Source organism: Macaca fascicularis, chromosome 10 (assembly GCF_037993035.2).
Source record: "Macaca fascicularis isolate 582-1 chromosome 10, T2T-MFA8v1.1".
NCBI classification, from domain to species: Eukaryota; Metazoa; Chordata; class Mammalia; order Primates; family Cercopithecidae; genus Macaca; species Macaca fascicularis.
In genome coordinates, this window is record NC_088384.1 from 107,547,387 (window position 1) to 107,567,125 (window position 19,739).

The 19,739-nt window shown below is 48.7% G+C and overlaps 1 protein-coding gene across 10 annotated transcripts in view; it reads right to left on the bottom strand.

Moving 5' to 3' along the window:
- NFATC2 (nuclear factor of activated T cells 2) overlaps nt 1-19,739 on the bottom strand; it is a 176,596-nt gene that overhangs the window by 60,214 nt on the left and 96,643 nt on the right. For all 10 annotated transcript variants that reach the window (XM_045363134.3, XM_065523314.2, XM_045363133.3 and 7 more), the window contains exon 6: nt 9,420-9,560. In XM_045363134.3, the coding sequence (XP_045219069.1) occupies nt 9,420-9,560 (141 nt within the window). The remainder of the gene's footprint in view (nt 1-9,419; nt 9,561-19,739) is intronic.

A 19,739-nucleotide genomic window follows, 5' to 3' on the forward strand; every position in this document is an offset into this window, starting at 1 on the left:
TATATTTATTAAACAAAGCTCAAAATACAACCTTTGGGGACCTCCAAGTAATAAAGTGACTCATGTGCAGGATATGATGACTCAGTGGGAAAGAGGGAATTCCACACCCACGCCTCCTTTCTAAAAAATCAATTTGTCCTCTGGACAGGTGATGGGAGCCTCTGCCATCAGACCGTTCCAAGAAAATCGTCCAGCAAAACAAAACAAAAAATTCTCTTCAAACAATTTAAGTTTCAAAGCTGAGTAATCTGATGCAGGCCAGTTTCCAACCTACGCCCCCGCGGGACACAGAGAGCCAGGGAGCTAGTTGGCCGAGCCTGGGGGCCTGAATTAAGAAGGATTTACCAGCCGAAAAATTCCAAAACTCTGTGTCATGTGAAGGAACCTTCCAAAACATTGGATCCCACCCAGGCTCAGCGAGTCGCTCAAAGTCATGGCAACCCCGTTCCTGCTGCCACATCACTTTTATTTTTGTGTCCTTAGATTTTTTCCTGTTTTGCAATGTTTTGCTGGGACCCCCGACTCCGCCTGAGGCCGTGTGGCCAAGGGCCAGGGTTCCCACTGAAGTCAGGAACAGCCTGGACTTCCCAGCGTGAACTTTGCCTGAGGGGTTACACATTTTTTAAATTTCAGAGAACATCCAAATGGCTTTTCAGCAATTACTGAGAATGATAAATAGGAAAGACCCTAATTGTTCTGTTTGGTTTCTCTTTGTCCTCTCCGACATGACTAGAAAAAATTACTCTGGAGTTGATGACAAATGCTGCCTTGGGATTCTACCTCTGTCACCAGTTGTGGGCTGACCTGGGGTGCATGACTTGACATGTGTGAGACTCAGTCACCTCATCTGTAAAATGGGAATGATGCTGCCCGTTTCTCAGGGCTGGAGTGACAACTGAAAGAGATGTATTCATTCAACGACACAAATGAGCGCCTACTGTGTGCCGGGGACCACTCTGGATGCTGAGGATACAGCAGCAAACACTGAGTCTCTGCTGTCAAGGAACTAAGAGTCCAGCATGAGAGACCAGGTGATAAATGAACAGACAGGCAAGGTGATTTCAACAGTGCTAAGTGCCACCAAGAAAACAGAGCCGGGCAGTGGCACAAAAGGTGACAAGGTGCTGGGGAAGTGGGACAACTTTAGAATGACGGTCAAGGAGGACCCCATGGAGGAAGTGACCTTTGAGCCGAGACTGGGAGGAATAGGAGGCGGCAGGCTTGAAAAGAAGGGGTAGAGGAGGCTGCGCACGGTGGCTCACGCCTGTAATCCCAACACTTTGGGAGGCCAAGGCGGGCAGATCACAAGGTCAGGAGATCGAGACCATCCTGAACACGGTGAAACCCCGTCTCTACTAAACAAAATACAAAAATTTAGCCAGGCATGGTGGCGGGCGCCTGTAGTCCCAGCTACTTGGGAGGCTGAGGCAGGAGAATGGCGTGAACCCAGGAGATGGAGCTTGCAGTAAGTTGAGATTGCGCACTGGTGCCACTCCACTCCAGCCTGGGCAACAGAGCAAGACTCCATCTCAAAAAAAAAAAAAAAAAAAAAAAAAAGGAAAAAAGAAAGAAAAAATAAAAGAAATGGTGGAGGAACATTCTAAGAGCACCCTGAGAAAGCCAAGGTCCTGAGACAGAAATGGGCTTGGGGTGTTTGAGGACAGAGTGAAGCCAGGTGTTGCGAAGCCAAGTGGCAGGGAGAGAGTCAAAAAAGCTGAGGTCAGAGAGATGGGCAGGGGCCAGATCACACAGGCTCTTGAAAGTCACCAAAATAATCAAAAATAGTAATACAAATAATATAATAATCATTATTATTATTGCTGCTATAAATAAGATGCCATTTTCCAAAACACCAAGCTTTTCTAACTTAAGAAACACCATGCTCCCATCTCCTACTGTTTTTCCACCACTCTCCAATTTGTCATCTTGCTGGAGTGGAAACTGCCAATTCCATTTTAGTCGACAGCTATAAAAAGAACATTGGAGCTGGTGGTGCCGATGACCAAACTCGGGGCTAAGATTAGCCCAGGAGGCTGTCACCTTTCCTTAATGTGAGAAACAGCTGGGATTCCCCTTCCTTGGAAAACTTCAACTGTTCTGTTCCGCCCCGCCCCGCAGAGCCCTTGCTGGCCAAATGTCCATGGAGATGGGAACGGGGATGAGTTTTGGAAAAAAGAAGTTGAGCAACAGGGATTCCCCCTGCGGAAGGCAGCCCAGGCTGGGAGGTGAGCTCTTGGGGTCAAAAGAGCAGGACCAGTGAATGCAAGGCAAGCCCCTCTCTGCAGAGAGCCCTCAGAGCCAGACAGCCCCCGCAGAGGAGCCCACCGTGTCTCTAACACCCCCATGGTCTCTTGTCATTAATGCAGGAACTACATTCACCTGGGATTCTTTAGTTAGGCATGAAAGGGTCAGAAATGTATCCCCTCGATGCCAGAAACACTGGAGGATTCAAACTGCTGCCCAGAGTGGTGAAGTGGATAATTCAAGGGTCCCCATCACCACAAAATGGTTCAAGCCTGTGATTCAGAGCAGCTGAAGGGTCTTCATGCAAAATTAACCTGGTTCTAGGCTTTTTAAGCATAGAACAACAGAGTCCAAGGTGTGGGGTATACACCCAGGCTGCCTGGGGTCAAATCCCACCACTGCCCTCTACCAGCTGTGTGATCTTCACTAAGTTACTTAACCTCTCTGTGCTCAGTTTCCCATCAGTAAAATGGAGAAAACAGTAGTCTATCTTGTAGGGCTCTTATGAGGCATCAGATTAGTTAGCACATACAAAGTGCTTAGAATAAGGCCTGGCACATAGTTCATTAATAATGAACTACTAATTACTGATTACTAAATTACTAATAATGTTCATTATTAGTACTTATTACTGTTTTTTAATATCTCTTGGTTACATGAGATAAAGTCTTACCTGTCTTTGTCTTTCCACAGCCAAAATATAATGATGAGAATAAAAAAAGCTAACATCTAATGAATATGTTCAATGTTCCGAGCTCTATGCAAAGCACCCAACCTGTAGAATCTCATTTAATCTCGCCTCCCAAGAGAAGTAAATCATCATCTGTATCTTACAAAAGAGGACATGTCAGCTCAGAGAGGTAAAGTGACTTACTCAGAATGACACAGCTACTAAAGGCAGATCAGTGATTTGAGCCCAGGCCATCTGACCTCAGAGCTGTGCTGGTGACCACTGTGGGTTACAGCCCCCCAAATCTCTCCCAGCCTAGGCCAGCACCTGGGCCAGTATCAACTGAATGATGACTATGTCCTGAGCAATGAATACTGCAAGACCATAAAAATAATAACAAAAGCACACGCCTGTAATCCCAAATACTCAGGAGGCTGAGGCAGGAGGATCGCTGGAGTCCACTATGTTGAACTCACTGTGTTGCCCAGGAGTTCAAGGCCAACCTGGGCAACATAGTGAGACCCCATTTCAAAAAATAACGATGAACATCCCATGAGCACTAAGTGCATGCTGCTTATTTACATATTTAACTTTAGGAAAGAAAGACTGTCACTATCTCATTTTACAGACAGGGAAGCTGAGGCCCCAAGAGGTTGAATGACAGGTCAATGCTGAATATCACCTGTGGACGAGTCCCCTGGATTCTCCAAGCTAAACTGTCTGCCTCCCACGGGTGCCAGCTTAGATGAGACCACACACGGAAAGTGGCAGGCACAGGGCTGCCTGCAGACACGGCCAATAATAGGAGCTGTGATTATTACTCTTGTTCTTAACAGCCAACTTTTCACAGCTGAAACAGGCTCTGTGTTTTCCTGCCTTCAAGAGGTGAATATGAAATTTCTTCTGAAACCAAGAGAATAGAAGCTAGAGAATAAATGCCATTCATTCATTCATTCCACAAATGCTTAATTGATGCCCTTGGATAGCTTCAGAATAATTAAACTCCCAGAGTGCTTAAAAGCTGGCCGGCTCCTAACTCCATAAGGAACTTGGTAGGGTCCAGCCTCAAACTCTTCCCTGCACAGTTCCATCGGCAACGCCCCCTCCCCATGGAGCCTCTGTCAACCAGGCATGAGGAGCAAGTGTTCATCTTTTTCTTTCTGAGATGGAGTCTCGCTCTGTCCGCCAGGCTAGAGTGTAGTGACGCCATCTTGGCTCACTGCAACCTCCACCTCCCAGGTTCAAGCAATTCTTCTGCCTCAGTCTCCCAAGCAGCTGGGATTACAGGTGCACACCACCACGCCTGGCTGATTTTTGGTTTTTTTTTTTAGTGGAGTTTCACCATGTTGGCCAGGCTGGTCTCAAACTCCTGGTCTTGGGCGATCTGCCTGCCTCAGCCTCCCTAAGTGCTGGGATTACAGGCTTGAGCCATCGTGTCAGCCAGTATTCACCTCTTATTAGCATTTTCCCCACCGCAGATGAGGAACTTTAAGGCCGTTTGCTTCTTGGGAAGGTCAGAAGGCGGCCAGCAGGATGGCTTCCTGGTACTGGAGATGCATCAAAGCTGGAGAGGCCATGCTTACTTGGTCATTGACATTTCATGCCCCTCCCCTGTGACTCTCTATTACCTTACCCATGCCCAGACCAAACGGAGGCCATGTATCTACCTGGCCCTGGGAGAACTCTGTTCTGACCTCTTCCTAATCATCCAAATGTATTTCCTGGTGTTAACTAGCCTCTACCCTAGCCACATCAATTTGGTCCCTGACTCATGAGAGCCTAGCAAATTCTCGTTGTATAGCATATTTTATGTTGGTCCATCACCTGAAAAATAAACCTGCCCCAAAGTATATCAAGATACTCAAAAATGCACCTCTTGAATCTATTATACCACACAAAGGCCTTAACCTTAGGCAACAGCAATAACAAGAAGTATTCACTTACATTTATTAAACACTTACTACATGCCAGGCACTCTTATAAGTACTTAACACATATGAACTCTTAATCTCAGGGGCAGCGCATGGGTAGGAATGTCTTCATCCTCAATATACAGATGAGGAAACCGCTGCCCAGAATGGCTAAGTAACCTACCCAAAGTCATATGGCTAGAAAGTAGTGGCACTGGGTTTTGAACACAAGCAACCTGGATTGAGAGCATGAGTGTTTACCTAGCTGACAAAAGAAATGCAGGAGGTGTTCATTGCCGAGTGGCTTTTAATACCACAAAGTTGGAAGCAGCCTAATGCCCAATAAAAGGGAATATGGTTAAATCAAGTACCCAACACGATGGAATGCAAAGCATCCATTTAACATCAGGTTCCCAGGCCGGACGCAGTGCCTCATGCCTGTAATCCCAGCACTTTGGGAGGCCGAGGCAGGTGGATCACCTGAGGTCAGGAGTTCGAGACCAGCCTGGCCAACATGGAGAAACCCCGTCTCTACTAAAAATACAAAAATTAGCTGGGTGCGGTGGCGCATGCCTGTAATATCCCAGCTACTCGGGAGGCTGAGGCAGGAATCACCTTGAACCTGGGAGGTGGAGGTTGCAGTGAGCTGAGATCATGCCACTGCACTCCAGCCTGAGTGACAGAGCAAAACTCTGTCTCAAACAAACAAACAAAAAACCCCAAATAAAATAAGGTTATCAAAGGATATTTATTAAATAACTGAAAACATGTTCATGTTGTATTGCTATTTTAAAAACAGGATTAGACTGGGCATAGTGGCTCATGCCTGTAATCCCAGCACTTTGGGAGGCTGAAGCAGGAGGATGACCTGAGCCCAGGAGTTGGAGGCCAGCCTGGGCAACATGGCAAGACCATGTCCCTACAAAAAAATTTAAAAATTAGCTGAGCACAGTGGAGCACATCTATAGTCTCAGCTACTTGGGAGGCTGAGGTGGGAGGACCGCTTGAGCCCAAGAGGTCGAGGCTGCAGTGAGCTATGATCGTGCCACTGAGCTCCGACCTGGGTGACAGAGCCAGTGTGTCTCAAAACATTGTTTTTTTAAAAAAGGGATTTAAAAAAAGTATATATACAAAAAGATTTCAGTGTAAATAGAGACCACTCAGGCAACAGCCCTGTGCGGCTGGGTCAGCCCCTCAAGGCAAAGCAAGCAGAGGCCAGGCCTCCTCCCTGCACCCCACTTGGCAGGACGGCTCGGGGGGGCTGTGCAGGCATTCCGCCAAGCAGACGCTGGGCCTGCACTGCTGAGAGCACAGGGGAAGGCTTAAGGTGACCCTGATACTGAGTTTTCCTCATGCTCTTCTTTTCCTTTGTCTTTCCTGAAAATTTCTAAGCCATAGACCAGCGGTTGTTGACCAGGGGCAATATTCCCTGCCAGGGCAAATTTGGCAAGGTCTGGAGGCATTTTTGGTTGTCATAATTTGGGCCGCGCTACTAGCATCAAGCGGGTGGAGGTTGGGGATGCTGTCGAACATCCTACAGTGCCCAGGACAGCGCCCCTGCCAAGTGATTATCTGGGCCAAACTGTCAATAACGCTGAGGCTAACAATGTGGTATAGACCAGGGATCTTCAACCCCGGACCACAGACCGGTACTGGGCGCACAGCAGTAGGTGAGTGGCGGGTGAGTGAGCAAAGCTTCATCTGTATTGACAGCCACTCCCCATCACTTGCATTACCGCCTGAGCGCCACCTCCTGTCAGATGAGCCTGGCATTAGATTCTCATAGCAGCGTGAACCCGACTGTAAACTGCGCTTGCGAGGGATCTAGGTTGCGCACACCTTATGAGAATCTAATGCCTGATCATCTGTTACTGTCTCCCATCACCCCTGGATTGGACTATCTAGTTGCAGGAAAACAAGCTCAGGGCTCCCACTGTTTCTACATGATCGTGAGTTATATAATTATTTTATTATATATTACAATGTAATAATCATAAAAATAAAGTACACGATAAATGTAATAATGTGCTTGAATCATCCTGAAACCATCAGCCCACCTCCCCAACCCTTGGAAAGAACTGTCTTCCATGCAACTGGTCCCTAGTGCCAAAAAGGTTGGGGACCGCTGGTGCAGTCTTCTTGCCTGCAGCAGACTCTACCTTCATCATCTCTGATCCCTCAAGCAACTTTACTCCTCAGCTCACCGTGACCTGGGTGCATGTGATTCAAATCACCAGAGGCCCCCCATTCTCTGGACTCTCAGGCTGACCTCGGGCTCTGGGACCTTCATAGCACAGCAAGGGTAAGCCTCTGCTTACCCTTCCCACATCTCCTTCCCTTGGTCTCCAGGGCACCAGACCCCCCTGGTTCTCCTCCTCCTGCTGTGGCAGCTCCTCCTCTGCCACCTTTAAAGTCTGTGGCTCTCAGCTTCTAAGTCTCCCCTTCTCACACTGGAGGCCATCCTGGGAGGTCAGAGCCAATTCCCAGGACTTCACCTGGGATCTCATTGCTGACAGCTCCTGAGATAACATCTGCAGCCAGGATCTGGTTTCTTAGTCGAGACCACGTGGCCACGTACCTCCCAATCTCTTGCCTTTCCACAGAGGTGAGATCATGGTTCATCCAAGAAGGCCCACGGGTACATCAGACTCAACACTTCCACTTCCAAAATGGAACTCGTCCTCCCTGCCCAACCTCATCCCCACACAGACCTCCTCTCCTGCGTGCTAAAGCTCAGCTGGCCAAGCGCACGACGTGAACTAAACAATCTCAACGCTCAACCTCTTCTCCTTCCCCATCCACAGCAGCTCCAGAAAAACAGCAGCAGCCCCTGCCCCTTACTGAGCACTTCTGGTGCTAAGCTTACTTGCTTTAATTCATTCAGACTTTACCTTTGCGGTAGGCACTGTCCCTGCTTTTCAGGTGGGGATAGATGAGGGAGACTTTCAGCAGGTGACACTGCCGGTGAGTAGCAGAGCTGCCTGGGTGGCACGCAGCCTGCCTGGTGGCTGGCCCTGCCACCTGCATTCTTAATGCCTCTCTACACCACTACATCCCATCAAACCTCAGTGACATCTGCCTTCTAAACCACTCCCCGACGCATCCCTGCATCTCCCTTCCCACTGCCACAGCCTTACTTAATACCCTTTTTGTTGTTTTTTGCAAAGGCGTCATCAAACCCTTTTAAAATAAATTCTGCCTCCTGTTATGCTTCCAGCTGTGAGAATGCAGTTATCACACCCCGGTCACATGTCCAGCCCATCCCAAAAGGATGATTTGTGTGAGACTGGAAGCAGCATTCTTTGCCTAAGACAATCTGCTTCCACCCACCAGAAGTTGTCTTACTAATGTGTAAACTGGTGATTTGTCCAATATGAATGGTAGCCCTCAGAGAAGGTGCCCTTGTGCAGTGCACAATCCCTCCAACTGGACAACCCACCTCTTATGTTCTCGGATTGTTCTAAGGACAATAAACAAACAGACAAACATCAACACCCCTTTGAAGTAACCTACTGAAATCATGTCAGTTAAGGAAAAAGAAAATTGGTTCTAGTATCCAAAATAAGTGTCCCAAGTTATTTGAGCTAATTTCCTTCTAACAACACATTTGTTTCATTAATTATCGCTTAATCTGATATTTTCCTACTTCAGATCAGCATCTTTTCTACCACATACCCACTGAAAAAGACACTGACAGTGCACCAAAGAAAGAATACACCTGGTGAATAAACAAAACGCTATGCCTCTCATAGCAAGGAAATGCAAAGTAGAAAGAAGTACCAATTCCACAATGATTTTTTTGGGGGTGAAACTATGACTGACATGACAGAAACGTCAATTTGTAGATTTCTGGAAGGTAATTTAGCAATATGTATTTAAAGTCTTCAGAATGACTCTCCAAAATTCCACTGCTAGGAATAAACCCTAAATAGACTAAAAAGATATACATATAGATTCATGTACAAGATTTATTAATCCTAGAAGATGATTAACTGCAGAACTACTTATAATAAAAATACAAGTAGCCAATATTAATTGGCTTATGCTGTACTTGTCGCTATTAGAATTACGTGACATGTATGAGTTCATTTAACCTCCATGACAACTCTATGGGGTAAGAAATTGTGTTACTATCATTTTATACATGAGGAAATTAAGGCACAGAAAGGTTAGGTAATATGCCTCGGATCACAGAGCAAGCACATAACAAAGCCAGAATTTGAACCCAAGATATCCAGGGCCAGAGAATGCATGCTTTATCACTTTGCTGTTTGGCCTCCCTTCTTGATAACAGCAAAAAGTTTTTTAAATTTCCTTCCTTATGTAAAAAAGTAATTTTTAAAAAAGGGTTGAGGGTGGGGATAATCTTATTTTCTGTCAAAATGACCTAGAAGAGTTAAAATGTAGAATGGCACATTCATGCCATGGTGAACGGTGTGGCCATCACAATCCCTGAAGATACGCTGAGTGAAAAGAGCAGGGTATAAAACTGCCCGGTGGGATCCACCCTCCAAAACCAATGTTGTGTGGAAGAAAGAGATGGTCACTTTTGAATGGTTCTGGGGGACAGAGAAAGAGCTCAGAAATCCACCGACCTGTGGTCTTCTCAGTAAACACGACTTTGGACTCCGCCGTAAAGTTCTGGCCCGTGAGGATCATTTGCTGGCCGCCGTAGACCAGGCAGCTGTCCGTGTCTTGTCTTTCAACCATGGGCAGCTCGTGAGCAGATCGCTGGGCTGCAGGCAAAAGAGAGAGAAGTCACTGTGACGAGGGGAGATGTCTGCTCAAAAGAGGAGGTCTGATTTCATGGTACTGAGACATGACATGCTCTGTCCACCTGTGTCACCTGTTGTTATCTAAAATGTGGAACCATCACCCCTGACAATCAATGACTGTACAAATGTTATGCCTTGTGAAAGTGCTCTAAGTCATTTGAGCTAATTTCCCTCTAACAACACATTTCGTTTTCATGAATCAAGGGACAGAGGCCTGTTCTCCTTACAGGAAGCCAGAGGTTGCCTGTTGTCCTTATAAGGAGGACAGGTACATGAGAATTGGTTTTCTTTATTCTCTTACAAAAGGATGGGCAAATCAACTTCTCTATGAGGTTTCCTTTGTTAAAGTATATCCTTTCTTTGTACATTTGATGTCAGTCAAAACATGAAGGCATCATGTATGCTAAGCTTGGGATATAGTACCTGAAGGTTTAGACATATTGCCTTTGGAATTCATTTATGATCTTTAACATAGTCTTTAAGATATCCATGATCTACCCTCTTAATGTCCTTTTCTAGAACTCTCCCTCATTCACTCTGCTCCAGCCACACTTCTAGAACAATCTGTCTCTCACACATACTCAGCACACTCCTACCTTTGAGCATCTGCACTTTCTAGTGTCTGTCCTCCCAGTAACCTACATGGCTCCCTTCTCCACTTCTTGCAGGTCTCTACTCAACTGTCACCTCCTCTGAGAGGCTTCTTTAACCCACCCCACCCCCTCCCCAGAGTTAAAACAGCAGTACCCAGCCTGGTCCCTCTCTCTCATTCTCTGTCACCTTTGCTTTCTCTGTCCTACTTTGCTTTTCTCCGTAGAGCTTTTCACTTTCAGATACATTATATATAGCTTGTATCGGTTTATCTTCTTTCATCTTTCCCCTACTAGCATGTAAGCCCAGGAAGGAGGGGCTTTGTTTTGTGTACTGCTGTAAGCCTAGGCCAGGAATAGTGCCGAGAACCTAGGAGGACATAGTAGTTGGTGGGTGGGTGGATGGATGGATGAGTGGATGAGTGGATGAGTGGATGGGTGTGTGGGTGGGTGGATGGGTGGATGGATGGATGGATGGATGGATGGATGGATGGATGGATGGATGGATGGGTGGGTGTGTGTGTGGGTGGGTGGATGGATGGGTGGATGGATGGGTGGGTGGGTGGGTGGGTGGATGGATGGATGGATGGGTGAATGGGTAGGTGGGTGGATGAATGGATACGGATATGTCTGTATCCTCCAATATGTATTCTCAATACATCTATTTATATCTATGTCCTCATCTATATTTGTAATAAATGAAAAATGGAGGCACAGGAAAGGCCTCTGCTGAGCACTAAACCAGAATGCTATACCTGAATGCTCATAGCAACCCTCTGAGGAAGGAAGTATTAAAATGATTCGCATTTGACTGGGGAGAAAACCAAAGCTAAGAGAAGTAAGGTCACCACTTGGCCAAGGATCCACGGTGAAGCTTAGATTTGAACCCTCAAAAGCAGGTTTCTCCAGCTCCAGAGCCCAATCTCTTAGGTTAACTAGTCAGTCACCTATTCCAGAAGCCAGGCTGCAGAAAAGAATGAAAACCTGCTCCAGCCATCTTCCCAGGGCAGGCAAGAAACAGGTCCCAGCCACAGCCAGGGCCCCGCCTCCTTAGGCCTCTCTCCTTCCAGCGTGGGCCAAGAGGCCGGGCCCGCCCCCCCGGGGTGAGTCAGTCTGAGCTCTTGGCATTCCTCCCCAAGCCCAGAGAACTGGGCAGAGGGCCAGCCCCTTCCATGCCAGGAGCCTGCAGACCTCCCCATCCGGGAGCCTGGGCAGTAACTGCGTGAGGCCCACAGACCAATTCTAACCCTTCCCTCCTGCCTTGCCTGGGCCTCCAGGCCACTGGCATCCCCCTGCATCTGCTGGGGCCACTCAGTGGAGCAACGATGCACTTGGCAACATTTCAGGAGTCACTGTGCACCAGCCAGAGGCTTCCAGACACTCCACCTTGAAAGTGCCATCCAGCAGCGACTCAGACCAATCCCCTGATGGCTTTTCCCAACCCCAGCTCAGCCCAGGCGCCCTCTGTTCCCAGAGACCCGCCTGCAGGCGCTGCCCCAGGGGCTGCCGGCTACAAGGATAGATTACAAAGATCTCTCCGCAGAAGCGGCTAATCTCTCCCACATGGGCTGGGTTATTAATCCGTTCTTTCAATATCAAAGTTTTGTGATGACTTCCTAATTGAGCTGCCACAAATGAGATTTATTAGCAGCAAGAACAGCAGCTGCAGGTTCAGGCTTTGAAGATCTGCCTTTGATGAAATCGGGGAGCAGCTGGGGGCTTTTGGCCCCAGGGATGGGTGGGGCAGTGGCTAGAGCATCCCACCCGTTTTACAGGTGGAAAGCCTGAGTCATCGCTACTGGGCAAGCCAGCCCAAGGCTTGTGGCCAGGCGGGCTGGGGACTGGAAGGGGCTGCAAGCTCTCAGTGCCGGGCGGGAGGCTGGCGCGGACAGTTGAGCTGTGAATCACTGCACACTGCTGTGAACACAGCTCCTCTTTCCTGCGGCAGCCTCATTGCTTCTCCCTTCAAAGCCTCATACTCTCAGCAACCAACAGATTCAACCTTTGCCAAGTCTGCATTTCCTACCTCCCTACCTGAAGGAAAACTTTTTTTTTTTTTAATGAAAATCTAAAGAGACAGAAAAAAGAAAAAACAGTGAGAGTCTAGTCCAGCTGCCTGTACGCCTTTAACTGTATTCTAGTCTCACAACTCTAAGTGCGGGTCAGAGGTGCTGGCATCACTGGAGAGCTTGTTAGACATTCAGTACACCTCAGGCCCCACCCCAGACCTACCGAGCCCAGATCTGCAGTTTTACAAGGAGCCCATGTGATTCCTGTGCACTATCACGTTTGAGAAGCTCTGTTTAGCCCTGGCCAGTTCGAATGGGAAGTTAAAAATACTGACACCCACACCCTCCCCTCCTTTTTTTTTTTTTTGTGAAACACGCTCTCACTCTGCCACCCGGGCAGGAGTACAGTGGTGGCATCATGGCCACTGCAGCCTCCACCTCCTGGGCTCAAGTGATCCACCTCAGCCTCCCGCGTACCTGGCATTACAGGTGTGTGCCACCACATCCTACTTATTTTTGTAGAGACAGGGTTTTGCCATGTTGCTGAGGCTTGTCTTGAACTCCTGGGCTCAAGCGATCTGCCTGCCTCGGCCTCCCAAAGTGCTGGGATTATAGACCTGAGCCACCATGTCCGGCCCACGGTCCAGTTCTAAAGCAAGGTTTCTCAACCTTGACACCATTGCCATTTGGAGCTGGATAATTCTTTGTTGCTAGCAGGCAAGGGGTGTCCTGGGCATTGTACAATGTTTAGCAGCATCCCTGGGTTCTACCTTTCAGATGCAAGGAGCACCCCACCCCCTGGTTGTGACAACCAAGATTGTCTCCAGACAAGGCTGGATATCCCCTGGGGAAGAGGGGTGCAAAATCATCCCTGGTTGAGAACGGCTGTTCTAGAGATTCTGACTTAAATGATCTGAGGATGAGGACACGAGCATCGTTTTTATCCTTAAAAAAAAAAAAAAAAAAAAAAAAAAAACTTCAAGCCAGGTACAGTGGTTCATGCCTGTAATCCCAGCACTTTGGGAGGCTGAGTCAGGCAGATCACGAGGTCAGGAAATCAAGACCATCCTGGCCAACATGGTGAAACCCCGTCTCTACCAAAACTCCAAAAAAAAAAAAAAAAAATTAGCTGGGTGTGGTGGCACGCATCTGTAGTCCCAGCTACTCAGGAGGCTGAGGCAGAAGAATTGAACCGGGGAGGCGGAGGTTGCAGTGAGCCGAGATCATGCCACTGCACTCCAGCCTGGCAACAGAGCGAGACTCTGTCTCAAAAACAAAAACAATCTTCAAATGATTCCAAGAGGCCACAGCTAGGTTTGATCTGTGGTACCATCACTACAGGGCAATGCAGGGCCCTGGGAGCTGCAAGAGAATACATCATTAACTGCTACTCGGGCTCTGGGGTCAGAAAGCCATGGTTTTGAGTCCTGCATCTGCCATCCCTGTTCTGTGACCCTGGGCAAGTCACTTCACCTCTCTGAGTTACAGATGCCTCCTCTGTAAAGTCCTAACAGTACCTGCCCTCATCAAGACCCTGCATATGAATATATGGATGCGGTCAGTGCATAGATGGTAAAATATCAAATATCAACCCAAATGGTCATCCATGGATACATGGATAAACAAAGCATGGTATATCCATGCAGAATATTACTCAGCCACAAAAAGGAATGCAGTGCTATTCCATGCCATAACATGGGTGGACCTTGAAACCATTAGGCGAAGTAAAAGGAGCCAGACACAAAAGGACAAATAGCATGCGATCCCATATATGTCAATTGGCCAGGACGGGCAAATGCAGAGACGGAGAGCAGATCGGGGCTTGCTGGGGGTGGAAATTGGGCAGTGGATGCTAATATAGGAGGCGTTTCTTTCTCTGGTGATAAAAAAAAAAGTTCTGCAGGCCAGATGGGGTTTTCTCAGCCTGATGTCACTCTGTCCAGGTTCAAGTTCTGTCTTCATAAGTTTACTAGCTGCATGGCCTTCGAGTGGCAGCTCTCTGTGCCTCAGTTTCCTCATAAGCAAAAATGATAAAGTTTGGTCGGGCGCAGTGTCTCACGCCTGTAATCCTAGTACTTTGGGAGGCTGAGACAGGCGGCTCACCTGAGGTCAGAAGTTCGAGGCCAGCCTGACCAATATGGTTAAACCCCATCTCTACTAAAAAATACAAAAATTGACCTGGCCTGGCCGCATGTGCCTGTAATCCCGGCTACTCAGGTGGCAGAGATGGGACAATCACTTGAACCCAGGAGGCGGAAGTTGCAGTGAGCAGAGATCGTGCTACTATACTCCAGGCTGGACAACAAAGCAAGACTTCGTCTCCAAAAAAAAAAGTTCTGCAACTACAGAGTAGTGGCAGTTGCACAGTATTGTGAATGTACTTCATGCACTGAATTGTATACTTTAAAATAGCTAAAAGGGTAAATTTTATGTGTATTTTACCACAATAGGAGAAAATACCCTATATAAAGCAAAACGGCCCCTGCTTAGCACACAGTAACAGCGTGAGACATGATAGTCTTTGCTATCGTTGACTTTCAAAAATGCCCCTCTTTTTCTTGCTAAGTTATTTTCAAAACATTTTTATTTGTTTAAACCCTTAAATCATAGCCCTACAGCAAGGAAGACACTGTTACTCCCATCTAGTGAGGAGAGGACAGATGCTCAGAGCTCGGCTTCAGTGAAGGGCAGCACCTGCTCTTGGTGAAGGCTATAGTGTTGGACACTCCCCTGGGTGATCCTTGTAGCAGTTTTCACAGCTCTGAGCCTCAGTCTCCCCATCTGTAAAATGGGGCTGTTAGTAGTCCCACTTCACAGGTTATTATGAGGATTAAACAAGTTCATCAAAAGCGCTTCTGGCTTAATAAACACGGGTCAGCAAGGTTAGCAACACTGAAAGCTGTAGCTTCTGAGAGGCTGTATGTGCTAGCCACAGACATTGTTGTCTTATATATTTTACCATATTTGTACCAAACACATGCATGTGTGTACACAGGTCACCTCTGTGGTCACTGCTGTTCTGGGTGAATCCTGAGCCATAACCCAGGTTTCTTCTTTTTTTTTTTTTTTTTTAATAGAGACTGGATATTGCCATGTTGCCTAGGCTGATCTCAAACACCTGAGCTCTGGTGATCCACACACATCGACCTCCCAAAGTGCTGGGATCATAGGCATGACCCACTACGCCCGGCTCAGGTTTCTTGACCCCGATTGCCAGTGTTTCTCAAAGTGTGGCTCCCAGGTCACCTGTAGCAGAACCTTCCCCCACCAACACAGGGTCAGAAGGTGCTAGATAAAAATGCAGATGACCAGTCCACATCCCTCACCCACTGTGCCCCAATCTCTTGGGCAGAAGCCAGACATTTGCATTTTAACAATCTTTCTGGGTGACTTGTCACGCACATTTGCTTAAGAGCCAAGTTCCACACTTAAGAGGCCACCTGAGGACGGGGAACTCCTCCAGGGCAGGTCCTAGTCTTCAGAGAACCCAGAGGCAAAGTCATTAGCTTTTGAAAGAGGAACTGGGCCGGGCGCGGTGGCTCAAGCCTGTAATCCCAGCACTTTGGGAGGCCGAGGCGGGCGGATCACAAGGTCAGGAGATCGAGACCACAGTGAAACCCCGTCTCTACTAAAAATACAAAAAATTAGCCGGGCGCAGTGGCGGGCGCCTGTAGTCCCAGCTACTCAGGAGGCTGAGGCAGGAGAATGGCGGGAACCCGGGAGGCGGAGCTTGCAGTGAGCCGAGATCGCGCCACTGCACTCCAGCCTGGGCAACAGCGTGAGACTCCGTCTCAAAAAAAAAAAAAAAAAAAAAAGAAAAAAAGAGGAACTGAAGCCAGCGCACAGCAGCCCAAATTACCCTCCTGAGCTCTACTTCTCTATTGCTCTCTGATGCAACCTCCTTATCACCTATGGCTGCTAAATAGGGTGACAGGTCCAGGGTGGCCGGGAGGGCTCTCAGGAAGCCCAGTGGGCCTCCCAGGCTTGCGCCCACCCTCCTCATCAGCCCCCCTTTCTCCCATTCATTTCTGAGATTGCAGACAATCCAAACCGCACAGCCTGCAGTTTTCCAACCAAACCAGGCACCTTTCTTTTAAAGTCATCTTTGAGGGCCTGGCTCAGGCCTGCGGGGGAAGTCTCGACCTCTGCTCCAGCTTAAGCTTCAAGGTGGCCCCTGCAAAGCGACTTCCCCAGGCTTCCCTCCTGCCCCTGGATTCTGGCACGTCATAAAGTGGCTCAGGGGGCTCTTGTATTTTACGAGCTCTGAATCAACAGGACGCTGTTGGTTTAACCAGTTTGGGTGTTTACTTTCTCTTGCAACAGTGCCCACCTGCAGCACAGCAGCGGCCACTGCAAAGGTTCAGCGAAGAAAACTTATACCAGCACAGGGTCCCCCACATCAGCCCAAGTGGGCCTGGAAATGGGACGTTATTGCCCGACTATCTGAAATTTGCCATCAAGCTGGGTGGCCAAGAATTATGATCTATCCAAGAACCTTAGGAGAGACTGGTTAGAGAAATTCGCTCCTGCAGAGAGGGCAGGTTCTGTTAATAACAGTGAACAGGCTGGGCATGGTGGCTCACCCCTGTAATCCCAGCACTTTGGGAGACCAAGGTGGGCAGATCACTTGAGGTCAGAAGTTCGAGACCAGCCTGGCCAACATGGTGAAACCCCATCTCTACTAAAACTACAAAAAAAGTTAGCTGGGCGTGGTGGTGCGTGCCTGGAATCCCAGCTACTTGGGAGGCTGAGGCAAGAGAATTGCTTGACCTGGGAGGTGGAGGCTGCAGCGAGTTGAGATGGCACCACTGCCCTCCAGCCTGGGTGACAGAGCAAGACTCTGTCTCAACAATGAAAATAAGTTTAAATTTAAAAATTAACAGGCCGGGCGGGATGACTCATGCCTGTAATCCCAGCACTTTGGGAGGCTGAGGCTGGCAGATCACCTGAGGTCAGGAGTTTGAGACCAGCCTGGTCAACATGATGAAACCCCATCTCTACTAATACAAACAAAAAAAAAAATAGCTGGGCGTGGTGGCATGCACCTGTAATCCCAGTCACTCGGGAGGCTGAGGTAGGAGAACTGCTTGAACCTGGGAGGCAGAGGTTGCAGTGAGTTGAGATCGTGCCCCTGCCCTCCAGCCTGGGTGACAGAGAGTGACTCTGTCTGAAAAAAATAAAACTAAGTAACAGCAGACGAGTACAAATGCTATAAAGACTACAGATGGCAGACACATCATATACACATTTTAAAAAATATTCTGAAACACCCACACCATGAAGCAATTTAGGGTTCACAGATAAAAGTAACATTCTAATGTTGGGACTTTGAGCAAGACACTTAATTTCTTTGCCTCTGTTTTTCATCTATAAAATGGGAATATCACAGCACTAACCTCTCTGGGCTGCCTGCAGATTAAATGAGCTAATCCACGGGACTGCATGGTATCTCATCAGGACTCAGTGAATGTTAGTTGTGTTTATTTTTATTGCTAAACTTCATGAGACCACAAAGCAGGAATCACTCCCATTTTAGAGTAGAAGATATTGATCCTCCCAGAGAAGGAATAAGCTCGGGAGCTCACAGCGAATGGAGAGGCAGAATTTGGACCTACACTGTGGGATTCCACTACCCCACGGGTCCCCCTGCAGTGAAATGGAGGACTTCGTGGGAAAGACACCGGCCAGCCCAGGCAAGAAAGTTCCTCCCACTGGTCATCATTCTGGCCGGAGCACGGAGCAACCCCGGCCTCGGCGCTCCAGCTGCTGTAAGCCCTTCTTGTCTCTGTATCAGGCCCCATCCTTGGCCGTGAGCCTGGTCTGGCTGGGCCTGGCTTGGCCCAGAATGTGCTGCTGACTCAGGCATCTCCCGGGAGAGGCTGTGAGTGGGGCCAGCAGACAGGCCCCTCAGCCTCCACTCTGGCTGTTCCCTGGGTCTTCCCTGGGAAGTGGGAGAGTGGAGGGGAACCAAAATCTCCCTTATTGTGGGGCTCACCTCTTTGAGGGAACCACTAAGGTCCACGGCAAGGGAGTGGGGCATGATGTGTGCCAATGCATGGGACGCACAGTGAGTGACGAAGCTCTAGCTGTGGGCCTCGGTGGGGCGGCCTCGGCTTCAGCTTTCTCATATGGAGAAATGCAGTGGTAGGGTCCCCCTGTGAGACTTTCCTAGCTCATCCGCCCCGCAGCACATCATGGAGAGTAGGAGCTGCTGTCTTTCCTCCGATCGAATCATTACTCTCCCATTCCAATGTACGAACAGGCACCCTCTTCAGAATATTCCCAGACCCAGCGGGAATATTCTCAGTGATCCAGAGCTCACCAGCCCCTAACCTGATGAGCTCTGGATCACTGAGGAACCCAGGCAGCCTGGACAGAGAAAAGAGCACAGCTTGAACCCCAGCTCTGCCCCTGCCTTGCCAGCCGTGGGACTGTAGCAAGTCACTCATCCTTCGGAGCCTCAGCCTGCAGGCGCCCACACCCTGCAAGGGTGCTTTTCTGTGCCTCCATCACTGGCATGTAATCAAATGCTTCTGAACAAATGAACTGAGCAAGCATTTAAGATGGGCCTTCTGAGGTTATGATGAGGATGGAAATGAGTTAACCTCAGTGCATTTGTGGGCACGCCGTAGGTGTTCAGAAGGGCCCTCTGCCTTCCCAGCTCCCTCATAACTAGCCCAGTAAAGGGCTGGGCAGGTAACCATTTCAATCAGCACAGAAGCCACCCCAATCCTGGGCTCTCCAAAAAAAACAACTTTCTTCCACTCACTCATCAGCCGGCCCACCCCACTGGGCCAGATAACTATCGGGGTTCCTTCCCAGCAGCAGGGTGTGTTACAGGCTGTCTGCTCACCTGAAACAATGAATGTTTGCTCGACTCTCACACCAGCCTACTGCTTCCTGGGTTTCAGACTCCTGCAGTGACAGGGTGGCAGCCAGAGGTACGTAAAGCCTGCTTTACAGAACTACGTGAGGGCTGCAGGCAAGACAATGAGATCCGTCCACACTGGGCCACCACAAAGGAGGCACTTGAGTTACGCTGTGGGATCACGTCTGGCACTTCCTGTGTGAGGCACACACGCATTGAACCACCACCGCGAGGGAGGTACTATTATTCTTCCCATTTTACAGATAGGGAAAGTGAGGCATAGAGTGTTTAAGTAACCTTGCCAGGACTAAGTAGCCAGTAAGTGGCAGAGGCAGGATTTGAACCCAAGCTACCTGCCCCAGAGCCCACACTCCTAACCGCCACTCTAAACTGCTTCTCCCCATCATGCGACTTTCTGGCGCTTCTGAAATAGGGCTTCTTGGTCATTTGTCTTGGAGAGCAGAGGCTGACAAAGGCCTGGCCAACCTGCTCTCTGTCCAATGCTCCAGTTTCACCCAAGATTTACCACTATAGGATCTTGAGGGAGGCAATCTAGTGCGGGGGGTGGTGGGGGGATTGGGGGGTAGGGGGTGGGTGGACAGGTGCCCACAGCCCCCTGCAGGCCCCTGAGCTGGTCTCTGATTTATAATGAGATGATACCACCCTTTGGGTT